Below are 22,500 nucleotides of genomic sequence, written 5' to 3' on the forward strand. Positions count from 1 at the left end.
TTTTTCTAAAAGTTGAGGCGGCACTGTCACACCCTCATTTTTCAATCAAATTGATTGAAATTTTGGCCAAGCAATCTTCCACGAAGGCCGGACTTCGGTATTGCATTTCAGCTTGGTGGCTTAAAAATTAATTAATGACTTTGGCCATTAAAAATCTGACAATTGTCAACAAAAAATTTTTTTTATAAGCTCTGAAAATTAAAAATATGAAAATTATGATCAAAATTAAATTTTCGACCTCAATTTAAAAACACTTTCATCTTATTCCTTGTCGGTTCCTGATTCCAAAAACATATAGATATGATATGTTTGAATTAAAAACACGCTCAGAAAGTTAAAACGAAGAGAGGTACAGAAAAGCGTGCTATCCTTCTCAGCGCAACTACTACCCCGCTCTTCTTGTCAATTTCACTGCCTTTGCCACAAGCTGTGGACGACGATGCTACGAGTATACGGTCTTGCTGAAAAATTGCAGTGCGTTCAGTTTCATTCTGTGAGTTCGACAGCTTGACTAAATGTTGTATTTTCGCCTTACGCGACTTGTCTACATTTGTCATGAAGGCGCTTTCCATTCGTAATCCATAATCCGTAAACGAAACAGGGCGATACTAGTAGGATGTTCTTGTTTTTGTTCACTATGTGCATTAGTGTGTTGGTGCTTTAGATGTGCTCATCTCCATGAAAAGGGCCCAAGGCCTACTCATTAAAACATTCAAACTTCAGACTTCTCTCTGTCTCTCTCTGTCTCTGTCTCTCTCTGTCTCTCTCTCTTTCTATGTCCCTCTATCTGCCCCCCCCCCTTTCTTTTTCTCCCTCCCTCCCTCTTTCTCTCTCTCTCTCTCTTTCTTTCTCTCTCTGTCTCTCTATCTCTCTCTGTCTCTCTCTCTCCCTATGTCCTTCTATTTTCCCCTCTCTCTCGCTCCCTTTCTTTCTCTCCCTCCCTCTAACGTGCTCTCTCTCTCTCTGTCTCTCTCTCTCTCTGTCTCTCTCTCTCTCTCTCCGTCTCTTTCTCTCTGTCTCTCTCTCTCTGTGTCTCTCTGTCTGTCTCTCTCTGCCTCTCTCTCTCTCTCTCTCTCTCTCTCACCTTGGCAATGGCGTAATCCTTGATGCACTGGTCCATTCATGTGTTGGTATTGATCATGTTCTCGATGAATCCCTCTCTCTCGCTCTATCCCCCCTCTCTCTCTCTCTCTCTCTCTCTCTCTCTCTCTCTCTCTCTCTCTCTCTCTCTCTCTCTCTCTTTCTCTGTCCGCCTCTCCCTCTCTCTCTCTCTCCACCCCCCCTCTCTCTCACCTTTGCAATGGCGTAGTCCTTGGTGCCCTGGTCCATCCACGTGTTGGAGGTCAGCATCTCCTCGATGGCTGTCTTCACGGTGTCCGTGATGTCCGTCACCTGGCACAACACACAACAAGTTATAGACGAGGAACCAAAACGGATAAAAAGGCGCTTAGTTTTAAGGAGTTTAATGCACATGAGGTTCTCCCGGGCAAATTTGGTTTCATTTGACAATTTTTTCACTTGCTGTTAAACACCTTCCAATTACTTGATAGTTCACTCAGAAATATCTACTCTGCTGCCTGCGGTTCCGCTGATATTGCCGTTTTTTGCAACAAAATGTTTTTTTTCTAAAGTACATTTTTCATAATATCTGAGCTACTTTGCCTTAAAATTGCGTATAGCTGCTGTCATTTTTGGGTTCTAAGAAAGGTTGTTTCAGAGACTATGCATTTGTCTGTCAAATGAAACCAAATTTTCCCTGGAGTACCGACTGTGCATTTAAAATCAGCCTGAGAGCCCTGTTTGTTACTCGTCTATTAGGAAACAAACTCTTGGGCAGAATAATCGACGTTGTTCGGAAATCACTCTGCCGGGCGCGCATGGGTTGAAAACGAGTGAATACCCTTGCTTTTACTCGAACAAATCAATGCACACGTGCTCCTAGTCCACTTGTTTCAGACACGACCCTCGCTAGTGATTGGTAGGGCTAAATTTGTCCCCCTAAAAGCAACAGTATTCACATGTTTCAGACACGACCCTCGCTAGTGATTGGTAGGGCTAAATTTGTCCCCCTAAAAGCAACAGTATTCACATGTTCAAACCCGACACAGCTATTTTCGGAATTCGTCCATTGAGTGACGTCAGTCACGTGATCAACACGCCCTTCTCCTGACACTTCTCACTTTTTCAAATGTTGCTCCCCACTTTTTTTCTTATTTTTACATTTGGTCAAATTTTGACTAAATGTTTAAACGTAGAAGGGGGAATCGAGACGAGGGTCGTGGTGTGTGTGTGTGTGTGTGTGTGTGTGCGTGTGTGTGTGAGTTTGTGTGTGTGTGTGTTTGTGTGTGTGTGTGTGTGTGTGCGTGCGTGCGTGCGTGCGTGCGTGCGTGCGTGCGTGCGTGCGTGCGTGCGTGCGTGCGTGCGTGTGTGTGTGTGTGTGTGGAGCGATTCAGAGAAAACTACTGGGCCGATCTTCATGAAATTTGACATGAGAGATCCTGAGTATGGTATATCTCCAGACATATTTTTCATTTTTTTGATAAATAGCTTTGATGACGTCATATCCGGCTTTTCGTGAAAGTTGAGGCGGCACTGTCACGCTCTCATTTTTCAACCAAATTGGTTGAAATTTTGGTCAATTAATCTTCGACGAAGCACGCACTTTGGTATTGTATTTCAGCTTGGAGGCTTAAAAATAAATTAATGAGTTTGCTCACTAAAGTTGTCATTAAAATCGATTTTTCGCAAACAGACTTAAAATTGATTGCATCGTATTCTTCATCATATTCTGAATCTAAAAATATATACATATGTCATGTTTACTCTTAAAATGTGATCACAATTAAGGAAAATAGATTAATATTTTCTTACGGTAAAAATTTAAGAAATCGATCCAAAAATGATTTCATCTTATTCTTTATCATTTCCTGATTCCAAAAACATATAGATATGATAGGTTGTATTGAAAACAAGCTCCGAAAGTTAACAAGAATACAGAAAAGCGCGCTATCCTGCTTGGCACAATACGCTACCGCGCTATTCTGGCGTGTTAATTTCACTGCGTTTTGCACGTGGAAGGTGAGCGATTTCCTTCTCGCGGGGATTGACGAAGCTATACTGTCTTTGTGAAAAACTACAGTGCGTTCAGTTTCATTCCGTGAGTTCGACAGCTTGACTAAATGTAGTTATTTCGCCTTACGCGACTTGTTTTTCTCTTCTTTTAATGATTGTTATTTGGCGTTTCTCTTTGTTTGTGCGGATTTGTGTTTGAGTGTGTATGTTTTTATTGATGTTGTTTTGTAGTTATTGCTGTTGTTGTTGTTGTCGGGTGTTTTTTTGGGGCTGTCACCAAAAGCTACGGGTTAAAATAAAGCCAACTACTTTCCGTCCTTTCTCTCTTTCTTTTTCTCTCTCAATTGGTTTCAGCTCCTCGGTGGTCCGGTAGGGTTAAGAGAAAGGAGGGGGCAGGGGGTGAAGCTGCTGCGAGTGCAAATTTCTGGTTTCGTCTCTCTGTCTCTCGTCTCTCTGTCTCTAAACAACATCAAATGAACCAACCAGCCAACACGCAAAACGACCCCAGCTACTGACCTTATCCTTATTCTTCTTCTCAAAGTTGGTGTAGACGTAGAGCGAGCTGAGAGCGATGTCGAAGTAGTGCTTGGCCAGCATGAAGCAGTACTTCTGTGTGCCCAGGCCCAGGAAGTTGACGGGCCCGTACTTGTCCACGTACACCTGGCGGTTAGCGTGCATGTATTCCCACGACAAGTCCATAACGTAGACCTCCAGCACGCGCCACATCAGGTAGTTGTTCAGCTTTCTGTTTCGTTTCAACAGTGTTCATTCGGTTGCAAAAATACAAAGCCATTGCATGTATGTAATTATAAAGGAGCACAAAAAGAAAAACTTATAAATGTACTCTAAAAAACAAACGATTAATGTGGCGGACGATATTGCAAATGCATGATATTTAAACCAATACAAACAACAACGACAGCGAAAATTATAGCAACAATGGCACAGAAAACACACGAAATTAAATACAGAGAGAGAGAGAGAGAGAGAGAGAGAGAGAGAGAGAGAGAGAGAGAGAGAGAGAGAGAGAGAGAGAGAGAGAGAGCGAGAGCGAGAGCGAGAGCGAGAGACTGACTGACTATTAGGGTTTAACGTCCTCTTAGACCAACTGGTCTATATTGGGACAGGTATTGGTAATACGCTGAAGATATGGTGTGATACTTTGATTCGAACAAGCCCGCTGTGGCTGTCTTCTTCGACACACCAGCATTGGGTTTGTCTCGTCAAAGTATCGAGATACGATCATGATAATCAGAGACGAGAGATGATGCATGCGTGTCTTCGTGTTTTCCAAGCCCTGAGACTTTCGCTGTGAACGTGGGATCTTTTTCGTGCGCATGTGTGCACACGAGGGTGTTCGGACACCGAAGAGAGTCTGCACAAAGTTGACTCCGAGAAATAAATCTCTCGCCGAACGTGGGGAGCGAGAGAGCGAGAGAGAGAGAGAGAGAGAGAGAGAGAGAGAGCTTTCTGTTTCAAACACATCACTGCATTGAAGAAAGTACACCTAAGGCGCCATTTGGGAAAGTTTCAGTCTGACAGGCAGACAGACAGACAGACAGACAGACAGACAAACCAGACAGACAGAAACCAAGAGAACAAGACACGATCAACCAGACTTGGATCATGTCTAGAGACCAGAAATTGACCCAACTATGACCTTGAAAATGGATGAGCGTCAACTAGACTTGGATCATGTCTGAAAGTTATAATTATTTCAAACCATGGGAGTGAGTGAAGTTTGAAAGCTTTACCTTCATAAACATTGAAGAACATTACTTTTTTCAATCATCTATATATTTTACCCCAAAATCACCCTTCCGGTGAGACTGAAATTTGACTAGTAGAGGGTCTAGCAAGTTAACGTCATGTTTGAAGGTCATCAACCCCTGAAAGCGTGAGAAGTTTCAAAACTCCAGAATCATATATCTTTGAGAAATTGACAATTTTCCATGTGTTGATCGAACTCGACACCGCTGTGACTTTGAAATTAGACGAAGGTCAACCACACTGGACGTCATCAAAACCTAGCAGTGTGTCTGGGTTCAAAGGTATAGCGTAAATATCATCCGAGAAAAGCCTAAACGTAACGTTTTGTGTCCACGGCCGCCTGACCGTCCGGTTGTCTCAACACCCTCCTGATTGTTCAGGAAAGTCAAAAACAAGGAGATGATGCACGAATAAATTATTTAACTAACGATCCATCGCAGCAGATTTTCACTCTAAATTTCTCCTCCGAAAGCGGCATATGGCTGCCTAAATGGCGGAGTTTGTTTGTTTGTTTGTTTGTTCGTTCATGGGCTGAAACTCCCACGGCTTTTACGTGTATGACCGTTTTTACCCCGCCATTTAGGCAGCCATACGCCGCTTTCGGAGGAAGCATGCTGGGTATTTTCGTGTTTCTATAACCCACCGAACTCTGACATGGATTACAGGATCTTTTTCGTGGGCACTTGGTCTTGTGCTTGCGTGTACACACGGGGGTGTTCGGACACCGAGGAGAGTCTGCACACAAAGCCGGTTGACTCTGAGAAATAAATCTCTCGCCGAACGTGGGGACGAACTCACGCTGACAGCGGCCAACTGGATACAACTCCAGCGCGCTACCGACTGAGCTACATCCCCGCAAATGGCGGAGTAAAAACGACCATACACGTAAAAATCCACTCGTGCAAAAACATGTGTGTACATGGGAGTTTCAGCCCACGACCGCACAAGAAGAAGAAGAAGAACTCTAAATTTCAAAACTTCCATTCACCTGTTTTTGACTGCCTGGTCCGAATCCAGATTACGAATCATGGCGGTAAGGTTGCTGATGTAGGTAGGGTAAGGCTCCACCACCTTTGTACTACCTGTCACATGTGCCTCGTTGAACATGTAAGAAAGTTGCATTGTCCAGTCGATCTGAAAAATATAGGTGTTCGATTTCTGACAGGAATATTCCATCTGTGTGAACAGTACATGTGTTGATTTTTGTCCGTATGGTTAATTGTTTTATGTAGGTTGTACATTTAATTGTTCTATTCTGTATAATTATGTTCTTTTGTAAAATGTCCAGTTATTATTATTATTATTATTATTATTATTATTATCTTAGATCAAGTGTGCATGATGCGACAAAGTGTTCCTATTGAAATTAAAGCTCGGTCATGATTATATAGGAAGGAATTTTAAAAAAACACCAATACCTGTATGTTAAATTCGCCCGCTTCAAATTTAGTTCTGATACATGTAAGCCTATTTGGTCCAGTCTCTTATTCCTTCCGACAGGACCTCACTCTGGTTTTAAAGGCACAGTGCAGCTCACAGCCTTCGTTTTGCGTTTTTGTTGCAGCTGAGTGCATTCACAGTTCAAAAATTCTCCTATGGTAGTAAAACAAACCCAAAACTACCCAACGACGACATCTGTGAAGCTCGACAGTTTCTTGTTCACGCGAGTGCATAAATTAACCTAGTTATTACGTGGTGTTTGGTCGGAGTTCGATTCAACTGAGTGATTCCGCGATCCGGCCTCCATTTTGTTTTACACAAACTCATGATGACGTCTGACATAGTTTGCTTAGTGACGTGTCTTTTTGTGCATGATGTGGTGATCTACCTGATCTAAATTTAGATCCAAAAATAGATCAAGACCTGCCGGGTCCGAGTACGAAATTAATTCGTAAAAAAAATTGCAGTTCTTGACTCTTTGGGTGCAAGTCGATGAAACTTGGTAGTTCTTCTAACGGATAGCTGCCTGAGGTATGACTAAAAGCCCCAGGGGCTCCGTGCACATGGATTTGACAAATTCAGTACCTTTAAGAGTTATTTCAGCTGACAGGACTACCTTCACTGACCTCGGGAAAGCTCTGCTTGAGTTGATCCAAAGTCACCTTTTGTGAGTGGCTGAAGGCATCCCTTGAGAAGCGGGTGTTGGACGCAAACTGGACAAGACAGCACAACAAAATGCATTAAATGAAAAAAAGTAGAGATGAATATATGAATGCCTCTATAGGAATCACATATCTCCTTAACCTCTATTACATTGTAGTATCAGTATTCGCCTAGTTAATAGTATTGTACATTGCAAGCAAACAATCTCTCTGAAACAAAAACCCAGCTGAATTTTGCTTAAAAATAAATCAGCACCACCACCACAACCAACAAGAACAAGAACCAGAACAACAATAACAACAACAACAACAACAACAACATAAACATAAACAACAACATAAACATAAACATTCTTTCTTTTCTTTATTTGGTGTTTAACGTCGTTTTCAACCACGAAGGTTATATCGCGACGGGGAAAGGGGGGAGATGGGATAGAGCCACTTGTCAATTGTTTCTTGTTCACAAAAGCACTAATCAAAAATTTGCTCCAGGGGCTTGCAACGTAGTACAATGTATTACCTTATTGGGAGAATGCAAGTTTCCAGTACAAAGGACTTAACATTTCTTACATACTGCTTGACTAAAATCTTTACAAAAATTGACTATATTCTATACAAGAAACACTTAACAAGGGTAAAAAGAGAAACAGAATCCGTTAGTCGCCTCTTACGACATGCTGGGGAGCTTCGGGTAAATTCTTCCCCCTAACCCGCGGGGGGTAAACATAAACATAAACAACAACATAAACACAAACAACTACAACAACAACAACAACAACAACAACAACACTAACAACAACTAAATACGCAAAAACAGATGGGCAGGCAGAAGGACACACAGACAGGTAGACAAAGCATACTACCCTAGCAATTTTTGATTCCACTTCATACGCGTCGCCAACAAAGGTGCCGATCCTGTCAGTCACACGCGAGTCGCTGACATGAGCATCGCGTGCTATGAGCTTCGCCACTGTCGTCATGAACTTCTTGTAGTCTCCCTGCAGCTGTAACAAGAAAATTGGTTGATAAAAATCAACATGGCCGAAGCAATGTTTTCATAAACGAAGCGGTAGTGTACGGGCACATGTTGTATTTGGGTTACATGTGTTGCAGAGTATACGACTCTACTTCTTCCCGGAGAAGCCGGCTACCCGGCGAAGCGGGTATTCATCTAGTCTATATATATACGACTTGTGTCTGTGTGTGTGTGTGTGTGTGTGTGTGTGTGTGTGTGTTCGCGATGCACGGCCAAAGTTCTCGATGGATCTGCTTCAAATTTGGTGGGCATATTCAGGTAGACCCCGGACACAACCTGGTCGATGAGAATTTTCAACACGTGCTCTCAGCGCGCAGCGCTGAACCGATTTTGGTTATTCTGTAGATCCACTACATCCATTCCCAGTAACTCTTCCTTATCTTCTCCAGTGTTTTGCGCGTTTATCTCCCTTCTTTCGTGTGGCGTCAATCCATATTCCCGTCACTATTTTAGAAGGTCACTGTCCACAACGCTTTCATCCCGGCGAAGCCAGATATTCCCGTTACTATTTTTAGAAGGTCACTGTCCACAACGCTTTTATCCCGGCGAAGCCGGATATCCCTCTACTTCTTCCCCTCGGCTCTACTTCTTCCCGGCGAAGCCGGGTATCATTCGGATCTACTTCTTTACACCCCCGGTATAGGGGTGTGTATAGGATTCGCTCGATGTGTTTGTTTGTTTGTTTGTTTGTGTTCGCATATAGATCTCAAGAATGAACGGACCGATCGTCACCAAACTTGGTGAACAGGTTCTATACATTCCTGACACGGTCCTTACAAAAATTGGGACCAGTCAAACACACGGTTAGGGAGTTATTGGTGGATTAAAATTATACAAGGACTTATAGAGGGACATATTAATGGTCAAAGGGAAATAACCATTCTCACTGCCACCAACTGAGAAGGTTATTTCCCTTTGACGGGGGTGTTTTTCCTACCTCGGAGGAATTTCTTGTTCTACTTGTACTAAAACAATAAGGTCAAACTACTACAACTTATAAATTACAACTGAAACTTGTGAAAGGAAAAACAACCTGTCCTGTAAAAATGACGTTAAATCAAAGGTGTCAGAAAAAGAGAGATAAAAGAAATCCTCAAATTACTGAGGATACAGGCACCCCATGAAAGCAGCCACGAACATACTCACAGAGGCACACATGCTTGTGCAGATACTTTGCAAAAATATGAATTGAAAACCTGCATGTCGTAATTTATTTTGTCCTGGCTTTATTGAATGCTTCAGGCAGTGACTTTTCCCTGTCCAGTTTCCTCTTTCGCCTCTCTTACCACTCTCTTACACCCCCTTCCCCTCCCCGGCCACTCCCTTTACCCAGCTCCGACAGCACAAACTTCTAATCTGCAAGACAGAGTACACCTTTTCTGAAAGGAAGACTACTCCTCTTCAATTATATCCAGAGATCTTAGTCCAGCTGTCTCCACCATAAGCCAAGTGGTCGAGTCTTATACCCTCATTTCACACAACCGTTCTAGGTTTCGTTCCAGTACCGACCAAGGAACGGTGCGGGCACGGGAGGGATCGGGAGAGAACCGCAATGGAACGTAAATGATCGTTAACGGAACTGCTTTGAACGGAAGGGCTGCATGTTCAAATTTTTAGCCGTTCCCCTCCCGATCAGAATGAACGGTAATAGAACCTCAACCCAACCCACCAAAGGAACTTAAAAGAACGGTAACGCAACGGTAGCGCTCTCACACACTGAGTTGTTATACCCACATTCCACACATCCGTTCTGGGTCCCGTTTACGTACCGACCAAGGACGGCTGCCACTATGGTCAGACGCTGCTCAAAGATGCCAAAAACGGCCGTTTGCGCAGCGTTCCATTGTTGTGGCAGCCGTCCTTGGTCGGTACGGGAACGGGACCTAGAACGATTGTGTGGAATGGGAGTATAACTTTTGACACCGACAAACTGAAGAATGAACAGATCTATGAGGTAACCGTCTCAATGGTCCAGGCTCAGAAAACAGAGTATATATAGCTTTGCTAATCTTCTCAATGAATGAAGTTATATACAGCAGCTGTCATTAGCCACCGCACTAGTTTTGGACTCAACCATCAGCTGGTATGTATAACATGACACACCGTGAAGCTGTGTACTGATCATGTCAACTCTGTGACTCGGCCTGGGGCGATTGTAGCTGCCCTTCTTCGTGTCCGATAGACAAGGACAATAAATAGAAGAGCATAGTGCAATTTCGTGTTGGCATCTTCTCCACTGAAAGCAAGAACCCAAAGACTGAAGACCAAAGTGCTTACCCCACTTCTGACCTGAATCACCCCCCTCCTGCTGGGTACACGTGCACTCAAGTTAACACAAGACCTCTGCTTTGAACCGTGTGTCGGATGAGAGAGAGAGAGAGAGAGAGAGAGAGAGAGAGAGAGAGAGAGAGAGAGAGAGAGAGAGAGAGAGAGAGAGAGAGACTCAAGACTCAAATGGTTTACTGGTTAGGCAATTTGCCCATGACCAAGGGGGGTAGGGGGGAATCAGGGGTGTGGTTGGCTTTGGCATTATACAATACTCATCGAGATCGATCGCGTACACGTACAACCTTATTTGACTGACATGGTATTTCCAATGTCAGACCCGTATGTTACCGATACAGTCTTTCACACACGAAAGTTCAACTGTGAAAGTAAACCCTGAGAAGATTGACCAGTACATGCAAGTCCTTGGTCCATATGGTCTATCTCGCGTCGGTAGTAGGTTCGTCGCACATCTTTGGTCTCTTCGATGAATGTCAGTCTTTTGGTTTGGTCCGTCATCATGTCTGCTTTGTCCCTCAGAAACGCCCAGTACAGTGTTTCAGCTTTAGTACAGTCGTAGGTGAACAAGAAATCATCAGATTTTGCGATCAACTGTTTACATGAAGCATCGTACACCACTCTGGTCAGAAAAGTGTTCCTTGTTTTATCTTGCATAGATTTCAGTTCCTTTTGCGTCGTGAGGTTGAGGGTCAGTTCTGAAGCGAGCGATTTTACTACCTCGAGGTTGTAGTCCCTTTGTAAGGCAAACCTCTCAGCTTCAGCCAGCTGATGTTCGACAGGTCCCGCTGTATCGCTCTCTGTTCTTAAACTGAGTCACTGCCACTGTCAATGGCCACGCACGTGGAGTCAATGGACTGCTGCGGAGTTGGCCCTGGAATGTGTGAAATTCGGCTTCGTGATTTACGTGCTTCGGTGTTTACAACACAGCTCGCCTCACTGTCAATGCGTTCGTCGGCGTGTACTCTCATTGTTTGTGCGTTTCTGGTATCATCTGCATTGACATGCGTGTCCCTGTGGCCTGTAGCTGATGTTGTGATAGCATGATTACTCGAGTTATCGGCTGTGTCAACGGAGGAAACGCGTAGGCCCTACCTTTTTACAGTAAAATTGTTGGGCTCGCTGTCTGTCACGCCTGAACTGCGAAGGGGCTTTGTTGACATTGCGTTGGCTAGCCTCGGCAAATGGCGGCTTGTTGGCTCTCTTTGCTGTGCATTCCAAATGTGACCGTAGCTCCCTCTCCCTCTCCGGTGACCTTCCAGTACTTGACGTAGTGGTCAGCTAGCAGACCCGTCAAGGCAGCTTCCATGGCAGTTGGTAGTCCAACGACCGGCATTTTCGTATCTTCTTCAAATGAATTGCTGGAGCGAAAAACTGTGCTGCTGCAAGCTGTAGCCACCGGAAGAGGAGAGCAGAGAGAGAGAGAGAGAGAGAGAGAGAGAGAGAGACACGCACACACACACACACACACACACACACACACACATAGATAGAAAGACAGAGGCGGAGAGACTCAGAGGGAGACACAGACATACATACAGACAGAGACTGAGAGACAGAGACAGAGAAAAGTGACAGACAGAGAGAGACTGAGAGACAGACAGACAGACAGACAGATAGACAGAGAGTGACTCGAGACGGAGAAACAGATAAATGAACACTGGGTGAGAGAAAATGACTCGAGAGAGAGAGCGCATGAGATCGGGAGAGAGACAAAGACAAAGAGAGAGAAAGAGATTGAGAGAGAGAGAGATACACACACAGACACTAACCCAGCCAGCAAGACATTAGCGGCCGATAATCGGCCGAACACCCTTCAAAAAGTCGGGCCGGTGACGTCAAAACATACGACGCGGGTGTTGGCCCGACTAACTTTTGCAAAGAGGCAACGATGCGGCCGATAGGCGGCCGAACACCTGCACTACGGCGGCACGCATCCGGTCCGATGTTAATCGGCCCGATGACTTGTTTGACCTGCGGTCCGACACCTTATGCCGACATCGGGAAGATATCGATTTCAGTGGGAAGACATCGGGACGATGTCGGCATAAGGTGTCGGGCCGCAGGTCCAACAAGCCATCGGGCCGATTAACATCGGACCGGATGCGTGCCGCCATAGTACAGGTGTTCGGCCGCCTGTCGGCCGCCTCGTTGCCTCTTTGCAAAAGTTAGTCGGGCCAACACCCGCGTCGTATCTTTTGACGTCACCTGCCCGACTTTTTGAAGGGTGTTCGGCCGACTATCGGCCGCTAATGTCTTGCTGGCTGGGTGCAGCTACAGATACAGCAGTATGTACCACCACCCCCCCCCCCCCCCCCAAGTGTAACAGTGCAAAATTCACTTACAGCTACAGCTACAGCAGTATAACCCCCCCTCCCCCCAGTGTTACAGTGGAAAACAAACCTACAGATACAGCAGTGTGTACAACCCCCCCCCCCCCCCCCAGTGTAACAGTGCAAAACAAATCACCAGCTAGAGATACAGCAGTATGTAGAACACCCCGCCCCTACCGCCCTCACTGTAACAGTACAAAACACACCTACAGCTACAGATACGTAGAGGTTACATGCCGAGTCTCAGTGATTATTAAAAATAATGGTCGAAGTTAGCGGATCATGAAAAATGCGAGCTTCAGCGAGCTTTTTCATGACCGCGAACTGAGACCATTATTTTTAATAATCACTGAGACGAGGTGTGTAACCTCTTTATTCCCCCTTTCTTCAGTTATTCAAAGAAAACAGGAGTTTTTGTGCGAAAGTTTGATCGAATCCGAATCACTCAACCAGTCAACCTGCGCAGGCGATCGATTAATGCGCGGTTGTATAGTTCCGTGCAAATCATTCCATTCTGTTAACACTTCTTGTCAGTTTCCCTGTTTTAGACTAAAATGAAGTACACAGATATGCTGTTATTCTGCTGTGGCGGAAAAGGCAGATATTGTGTGTTCTGTTTATGTTTTAGTATCGTTTAGGATAGTGTTCTTTCGTCAAATGGGACTAGCAGACGAACTTTTGCACCCGTGTTCCAACGTTAATTACTGTATGAAGTTCAGTTTTCTGGGGAAAATAGTGTATGAAACCGCTTTATGTTGTTTAAATTGATGAGATGTGTGCATTTGGTTGCGTGTGAACTGTTTATAAAATGAAATATTGTTGAAAACTGACCGTCGGATTGCAGTCAGTGTTGTCGAAGAAACTGCGTTAAAAGAAGGGGAACTACTCTTGTCGGCAAGAGTATGAGTTACTTGCCTTGGGAATTTGCTTGTGATGAACGGTGTGTGCACGGCAGATCTAGATTCAGAAAACAACCTAACTCATGGATTTTATATGGAGATTCATGTGTTCAGGCCTGTAGTTGTTAATTTAAATGCGGTATGTTTGTATTGTTTGCTCCAGAGATGTATATTTCGTACGTATAGAGCGTTCGGAACTTTTCAGTCGCAAAAGTAGTACCAAAACAGAACAGCTTCTCAACCCATTGCACTATCGAGGATTTAGGCTGTTGCTGGCTCGTTATTTGTTTGGTTGCTGGGTCATTATCGAAAAATAACTAGCTCTACAAGTTTACAGAGGTAAAGAAGCAGAGGGGGGAATAAGTATAGGTTACATGCCGAGTCTCAGTGATTAATAAAAATAATGGTCGAAGTTGGCGGATCATGAAAAATGCGAGCTTCAGCGAGCTTTTTCATGACCGCGAACTGAGACCATTATTTTTAATAATCACTGAGACGAGGTGTGTAACCTCTTTATTCCTCCTTTCTTCAGTTATTCAAAGAAAACAGGAGTTTTTGTGCGAAAGTTTGATCGAATCCGAATCACTCAACCAGTCAACCTGCGCAGGCGATCGATTAATGCGCGGTTGTATAGTTCCGTGCAAATCATTCCATTCTGTTAACACTTCTTGTCAGTTTCCCTGTTTTAGACTAAAATCAAGTACACAGATATGCTGTTATTCTGCTGTGGCGGTAAAGGCAGATATTGTGTGTTCTGTTTATGTTTTAGTATCGTTCAGGATAATGTTCTTTCGTCAAATGGGACTAGCAGACGAACTTTTGCACCCGTGTTCAAACGTTAATTACTGCATGAAGTTCAGTTTTCTGGGGAAAATAGTGTATGAAACCGCTTTATGTTGTTTAAATTGATGAGATGTGTGCATTTGGTTGCGTGTGATCTGTTTATAAAATGAAATATTGTTGAAAACTGACCGTCGGATTGCAGTCAGTGTTGTCGAAGAAACTGCGTTAAAAGAAGGGGAACTACTCTTGTCGGCAAGAGTATGAGTTACTTGCCTTGGGAATTTGCTTGTGATGAACGGTGTGTGCACGGCAGATCTAGATTCAGAAAACAACCTAACTCATGGATTTTATATGGAGATTCATGTGTTCAGGCCTGTAGTTGTTAATTTAAATGCGGTATGTTTGTATTGTTTGCTCCAGAGATGTATATTTCGTACGTATAGAGCGTTCGGAACTTTTCAGTCGCAAAAGTAGTACCAAAACAGAACAGCTTCTCAACCCATTGCACTATCGAGGATTCAGGCTGTTGCTGGCTCGTTATTTGTTTGGTTGCTGGGTCATTATCGAAAAATAACTAGCTCTACAAGTTTACAGAGGTAAAGAAGCAGAGGGGGGAATAAAGCCGTATACGCCCCCCCCTCAGTATTACAGTATAAAACACACCTACAGCAACAGATTCAGCAGTATATACAACCCCCCAAGTGTAACAGTGCAAAAATTACTTACAGCTACAGCTACAGCAGTATGTACACCTCCCCTCCCCCTTAGTAACAGTACATAACACACCTACAGCTACAGCAGTATGTACAACCCCCAACCCCCCCCCCCCCCCCACCACTGTAACAGTACAAAACTCATGTACAGCTACAGATTCAGAATTATGTACATCCCCCTCCCCCCGCTGCCACCACTGTAACAGTACCAAACATACCTACAGCTTCAGATACAGCAGTATGTACAACACTCAACCGCTTTCCCCCGTGTAGAGTGCAAAACACACCTAGACCTACAGATACAGCAGTATGTACAACCCACCCCCCCCCCCACCCCCTGTGTGCAAAACACACCTACAGCTACATATACAGCAGTATGTTCAACCCCCCCCCCCCTCCCCGCCTACTGTAACAGTACATAACACACCTACAGCTACATCAGTATGTACAAACCGCCCCCCCCCCCCCCCCAAGTGTAACAGTACAAAACACGCCTACAGCTACAGATAGATCAGTATGTACACCCCCCCCCCCCCCCAAGTGTTACAATGCAATACCTACAGCTACAGATACATCAGTATGTACACCCCACCCCCCAAGTGTAACAGTGCAAACCACACTTACAGCTACAGATTCAGCAGTATGTACTCCACCCACACCCCCCCCCCCCCCCCCCGTGTAACAGTGCAAAAATCACTAACAGCTACAGCAGTATACCCCCCCTCCCCGTACAGCTACAGCAGTATAAACAAGAAGGGCAAAGCCCATACGACTCACATGCTTGACCTTGACCTTTACATGACCTTGGCCTTCAGGGTCAAGGTCAAATAACTAAACCTAGCAATGACATCATACACTAAGAACTGCTTTACACATTTTTCCTACCAAAATACATGTGACCTTGAAGGTCATCCAAGGTCATGCAACACAAAGCTGTTAATTCAAGACATAGGAAGTACAATGGTGCTTATTAGCGAGCTTTAGATTGACCAACGAAACTTAGTTCGTAGCGATCCCTTTCGTTTCCGGTTATGCAATCGGGAAATCCCTGCGAACTTTTCTTCGCGCCTGCGGTTCTGAGGCGGTAGCACCTTTAGAAGCAGACGAAATGTTTGTCGTGCTCATCCAAACCAATGGCTAAAACATTGGATAGTGTTCGTGTGTTGCACCACACTTTGAATTGTTGGGTGTGACGAAAACTCGTGGTGACGATTTTAAACCATGTTGGGTCACGCATGGTCCAATCTTACATGGTTCAATCTTACATGGTCCAACCTTACATGGTCCAATCTTACATGGTCCAATATTACATGGTCCAATAATATATATATGGACCATGTAAGATTGGACCATGTAAGGTTGGACCATGTAAGGTTGGACCATGTAAGATTGGACCATGTAAGGTTGGACCATGTAAGGTTGGACCATGCAAGATTGGACCATGTAAGATTGGACCAATCTTACATGGTCCAATATTACATGGTCCAACCTTACATGGTCCAATATTACATGGTCCAACCTTACATGGTCCAATCTTACATGGTCCAATATTACATGGTCCAATAATATATATATGGACCATGTAAGATTGGACCATGTAAGATTGGACCATGTAATATTGGACTATGTAAGATTGGCCCATGTAAGGTTGGACCATGTAATATTGCACCATGTAAGATTGGACCATGTAAGATTGGACCATGCAAGGTTGGACCATGTAAGATTGGACCATGTAAGATTGGACCATGTAAGGTTGGACCATGTATGGTTGGACCATGTAAGATTGGACCATGTAAGGTTGCACCATGTAAGATTGGACCATGTAAGATTGGACCATGCAAGGTTGGACCATGTAAGATTGGACCATGTAAGGTTGGACCATGTATGGTTGGACCATGTAAGATTGGACCATGTAATATTGGACCATGTAAGATTGGACCATGTAAGATTGGACCATGTATGGTTGGACCATGTAAGGTTGGACCAAGTAAGATTGGACCAATCTTACATGGTCCAATATTACATGGTCCAACCTTACATGGTCCAATCTTACATGGTCCAATATTACATGGTCCAACCTTACATGGTCCAATCTTACATGGTCCAATCTTACATGGTCCAATAATATATATATGGACCATGTAAGATTGGACCATGTAAGATTGGACCATGTAAGATTGGACCATGTAATATTGGACCATGTAAGATTGGCCCATGTAAGGTTGGACCATGTAATATTGCACCATGTAAGATTGGACCATGTAAGATTGGACCATGCAAGGTTGGACCATGTAAGATTGGACCATGTAAGATTGGACCATGTAAGGTTGGACCATGTATGGTTGGACCATGTAAGATTGGACCATGTAAGGTTGGACCATGTAAGGTTGGACCATGCAAGATTGGACCATGCAAGATTGGACCATGTAAGATTGGACCATGGAAGGTTGGACCATGTAAGGTTGGACCATGTAAGATTGGACCATGTAAGGTTGGACCATGTAAGATTGGACCATGCAAGATTGGACCATGCAAGATTGGACCATGCAAGGTTGGACCATGTAAGATTGGACCATGTAAGGTTGGGCCATGTATGGTTGGACCATGTAAGATTGGACCATGTAAGGTTGGACCATGTAAGGTTGGACCATGTAAGGTTGGACCATGCAAGATTGGACCATGCAAGATTGGATCATGCAAGATTGGACCATGTAAGGTTGGACCATGTAAGATTGGACCATGTAAGATTGGACCATGTAAGATTGGACCATGCGTGACCCAACATGGTTTAAAATCGTCACCACGACTGGACCATGTAAGATTGGACCATGTAGGTTTGGACCATGTAAGGTTGGACCATGTAAGATTGGTCCATGTAAGATTGGTGTGCATCAGTGCAAAACACACCACCAGCTACAGATAGATCAGTATGTACCCCCCCCCCCCCCCCAAGTGTTACAATGCAATACACACACCTACAGCTACAGATACATCAGTATACATACACCCCACCCCCCAAGTGTAACAGTGCAAACCACACTTAAAGCTACAGATTCAGCAGTATCATGAGTATGTACTCCACCCCCCCCCCCCCCCCCCCCACTGTACAGGACAAAACACCTACATCTACATCTACAGATACAGCAGTATGTACTCCCCCCCCCCACCCCCCCCCCCCCCCCCACTGTATAACAGCAAAACTAACATTAAAGAAAAAAAAACCAAAATCACTTACTCGCTGGATCCGTCGGTTGTCCTCGAGTTGACGTTAACAGCTTGAACACACCTGTAGGTTTCCATCCGTCCTTGGCTACACAATTTTAACTTGTCAACTATCACCGCCACCACGTGGCACTGGGACCAGCACTCAGATTGAGATCCCGAGGCGACATTCGTCTCGGATAACATATCATCAATGTGCTGTCCAACATTCGCAAGAATGTCTCTTCTTTCGATATTAACTTGAACTAAGAAAACAAATAAACTTTGCTCACGCGGGAAAGTAGCAGCTAGCCGGCCATCTTCACACTCAATCTTGTTTGTACCGTAAGGAAAGCTATTAGAGTATTTCAAGTATATATGATGGCGTATTTTTAAAATGTAAAACTCATGGTTTGAGCTCATGCTGTATTTGATTGCAAATATACAAACAAAACTTACAATTAATTATCCTACTCCTATGTGAAAAAGTCAACAAATATGAATAATTTAGTTTCGCATTTGCAGAGTCATGTCACGCCGTTCCCGACGCTTGAACAGGGGACGTAACAAATGCTAAAATAATGATAATAAATTCAAGTTGTTATCTCCCGTAACTCTGCATATTTTTATCGACAGCAACATTGCGTCGGGCCGATGTCGGGGTTTATTATGTACATTTGCCGAGTTTTACACACAGTCAAAACGATATCGGCGCGACAACGGACGTCGACACACGACATTTGACGACGTCACCCGACTGAAATCGTCAGTCGGCCGACGAAAGCTTGCTAGCTGGGAAGGCAGAGCGAGGTAGAGACGGAGAGACTTGCATGGAGTGTACATGACAGACAAGTGTGTGTTGCTATAAACAGACTCATTTCCGAAACAGCGCAAATGGGACAACAGTGACATGATACTGTTTGAGTTCCAAAAAAGCGCAGCTCATTTCCGGAACAGCACAGATGACAAAGTTGGTTTCAACAAAATGGAAGCCGCCAGTTGGTTTCAATCGTGGTCGGCTGGGCGTTAAGCAAACAAACAAGCAAAAAGTTGGTTTCAACAAAATGGAAGCCGCCAGTGGCGATAGGTCACGTGCCTCCTCAATGTCACCTTCCTATGGCAGCGGCCATCAAAAAGTAACTGATCTCGTGAGAACGGTAACAAACGAGTCATGTCACCTTTCCCAACGCATTCCGCGAGTAGATGGTCGCTCCTGCGGCCACCAAACACAGGGGAAGCAAGAATACCGGCGGATCACACTAAGGTATCATATTAAATGGAACCAGTCTATGTCGATTGCCGCGTAATCCTTTGTGTTTGAGTCTACCCATATGACTAAGTGCCAAAAGGTGCTCACAGAACAGAAGACGACTTTGTTTTACAATAAAAATGTTTCTAAAAACGTGTGTCTGCTGAAAATTGGTGTGTGTGTGGATGAATGTGCGAAGAGATAGTGGACATAATTTCGTGTGTCTGACTTGAACGGTTTTGAAGTTATCTTTGTTTAAAGTCAAAAATAACGCCAAAACCGGCCATCTGAAAACGGACATCGTGATACCTCGTGTTTTGAATATGCCACAGAAAAATAACAAGAAGCACAAATGAATTGCATTTAGTTTGATTGAATGCCTGAAACATCGCTTTACAGACGAGACCAAACGTCAAATCTAAATCTCGAGAGAATTTTTTTTTTCCGATAACCGAATTTTAAGGTGTCGCACGCAAGATGTGTCGTCATCACGGCATACATTTTTCAATCGCAGATATTTACTAAATTTCTTTTTCAAAAACTCTGGAATTGATGTCGACACGTCAAGCGATAACGGTGTATCAAACTGCTGTCTTTCAAGTAATCCAGCAAAGACTGCAGAACTTTTGAACAGCATTTTTGAAAACGATTTGAAAATTTCGTCATATCTTGCGTGCGACAAAATGTTCGGTAATTAACGGTTTGTTTGTTTGTTTATTTGTTGCTTAACGTCCAGCCGACTACGCAGAGCCATATCAGGACGAGGAAGGGGGGGATGAAGGGGGCCACTTGTCAAGCGATTCCTGTTTACAAATGCACTAACCCATTACTTGTGTCCCAGCAGGCTTTAGTAAAACTAAATTAATACCTACTGGAAGATTACCAGTTTCCAGTATGTTAAAATAGGCTTAACCTATCTACTGCTGGACTTACATCAGAACACTAACAGATTAAACTATACATGAATCGCGAGACAAGCGGCAAGAGAAGAGATTTTTGGAAAAAATACAGGTGAATGAGCAAGAAGGCAGAAAAAGGAAAAGAATTCATGAAGAAAAAGAGAGCATGACAGGAAAGAGGAACCAAAAATCTACCTAACAGCAAACTAGAAAGCTCCTGCGGTTCCAAAAACAGGAGGGGCCTTTAATTTCATAACCGCAGTGCCCCACTGCGGGAGTAATTAACGGTTATATTCTTTTAAAAACAAAATTTACATGTACAAAGATCTACTTCATCTACGGAACCACGTGACACATTCTGTGTTCAAAATTTGTGAAGAAATCACGAACCACGAATGCGCTATCAAGTGTTGAAATAATGTCGTCAACATCTTTTCAGATCTTGCGTGCGACACCATCTTGCGTTCAACATAAAATGTCACTACCTTATCGAGTTTAATGGGTAAAACTAACTATTTGTTGTCTTAGTTTAATCTTCTTAATTAAAAGCGTAATAAAACCGAACTTCCAAGATGAATTTTAATTGAGATTAGCAAAAGAGCGGGCACGCAAGTCGACCTTAAAGTAAAAGAATGATAACACGAGCGTTTGTCGTGTTGTCTTGCGTGCAACACATTGTCCAAAAAGGAAAATGTATATTTTTCTCAGACGTTTTTTAAGTTGAAACCTTGAAACTTCACACACATTTGGGGTTTAATCACCCCCATGCATGATAAAAGTCTTGTTGACCCTTGTCAGATTTCAAGGTCACGGCTGGGTCACATGTGGTTCAGAAAACGGATGAAACATATTTTTTCAGAGATTTTTGAAGCTAGAACCTTCAAACTTCAAACAACGCTTTTGCTTAATGATTGTTCAACATGGAGAATTCAAGGTTGATCCTTGAGAAATGTGAAGGTCATAGCAGGGTCTCGTGTGGGTAAAAAAAAAAGGAAATTGTATTGAACTTCAATTTATATAAAACCAAAGTCTGGTTGATCTGTTTTAAGATTTAAGGTCAAATCTGTTATTTAAGGTCAAATCAAATAGAAATTTGTTGATGCTTAAATCTTTGAAACTTCCAACAGGTTTGAGGTTTGACAACTTCTGGACTTTGAAATCTGGTATGGTTGATCCTGGTAATATTAATTGGTCAAAACATCAAGATCAACAATTATAAAATAAGCACTTTCACCAATGTCAAGTGAGCAATAGCAGCAAACGTGAGTCTTATAAAGATTATCACTTTTTGTGTGACCTCAACTTGACCCCTCTGAATGCTCTCAATCATGGAAATTGACCACACTTTGATTATAACCAAACAACATCAAAACTTTGGAATGTGTGAAGTTTCAAAGATTTTGCTTAAAAGGCGTTCGTGAAAATGACAATTGTATGTGTCTGACTTCAATGCGACCCCGCTGCGACCTTGACGTTTGATTTAATCAACCAGACTTTCATCATGTGTGAATGACTTCAAACACTATAAAACTAGTTGAAGAAATTGACAATTTTTCAAAGTTTAAGCCAGATGGCACTGCTGTGACCTTGAAATTTGACAAACATTAACCAGGCGGTCACCTTTTTTAGAAAATATCCTTTAAGGATCTTTAACCTTACTGTGACCTTGGAATTTGATGAGGTTTAATTCAACTTGCGTAGTGTGCCAAGTTTCAAGGCCCTAGCTTCAAAAACATATGAGAAAACCTCATTGAAAAATGTATATGTTTGACCTCAACGCGACCCTGCTGTGACCTTGACTTTTTCAACCAGACTTTAATCGTGTGTGAACATTATACACTAGAACTGTGTGTATTTTCAAAGCTCGTGCTATAAACGCGCTGAATAAATTGAAAATATTCCACATTAATTTGGACCAGATGTGACCCCGCTGTGACCTTGAACTTTGACAAAGATTAACCAGCAGGTCACTTTTAATGAGGTTTTATAAAAATGCTGAAAGTATGTGAAGTATGTAAAGTCTAACTGATCTAGTATTAAAACATGTAAGACGTGACAACGACAATTTTCCAGTTTGCAAAGGAAATTTAACCTCGCTGTGACCTTGAAATTCAATGTTGTTTAATGTGATGTGCACCATACCTGGAGGTCATTATACTT

At 43.4% G+C, this 22,500-nt stretch overlaps 1 protein-coding gene across 1 annotated transcript in view; it reads right to left on the minus strand.

Moving 5' to 3' along the window:
• Positions 1 to 22,500, minus strand: part of LOC138970769 (endothelin-converting enzyme homolog) — a 62,128-nt gene that overhangs the window by 26,289 nt on the left and 13,339 nt on the right. Inside the window, exons 3-7 of the mRNA XM_070343290.1 lie at positions 7,808 to 7,948; positions 6,909 to 6,995; positions 5,831 to 5,976; positions 3,589 to 3,817; positions 1,294 to 1,392 (exon numbers count right to left, since the gene is read on the minus strand). Of these exons, the coding sequence (XP_070199391.1) occupies positions 1,294 to 1,392; positions 3,589 to 3,817; positions 5,831 to 5,976; positions 6,909 to 6,995; positions 7,808 to 7,948 (702 nt within the window). The remainder of the gene's footprint in view (positions 1 to 1,293; positions 1,393 to 3,588; positions 3,818 to 5,830; positions 5,977 to 6,908; positions 6,996 to 7,807; positions 7,949 to 22,500) is intronic.

This window comes from Littorina saxatilis, linkage group LG7 (assembly GCF_037325665.1).
Source record: "Littorina saxatilis isolate snail1 linkage group LG7, US_GU_Lsax_2.0, whole genome shotgun sequence".
Classification (NCBI taxonomy): domain Eukaryota; kingdom Metazoa; phylum Mollusca; class Gastropoda; order Littorinimorpha; family Littorinidae; genus Littorina; species Littorina saxatilis.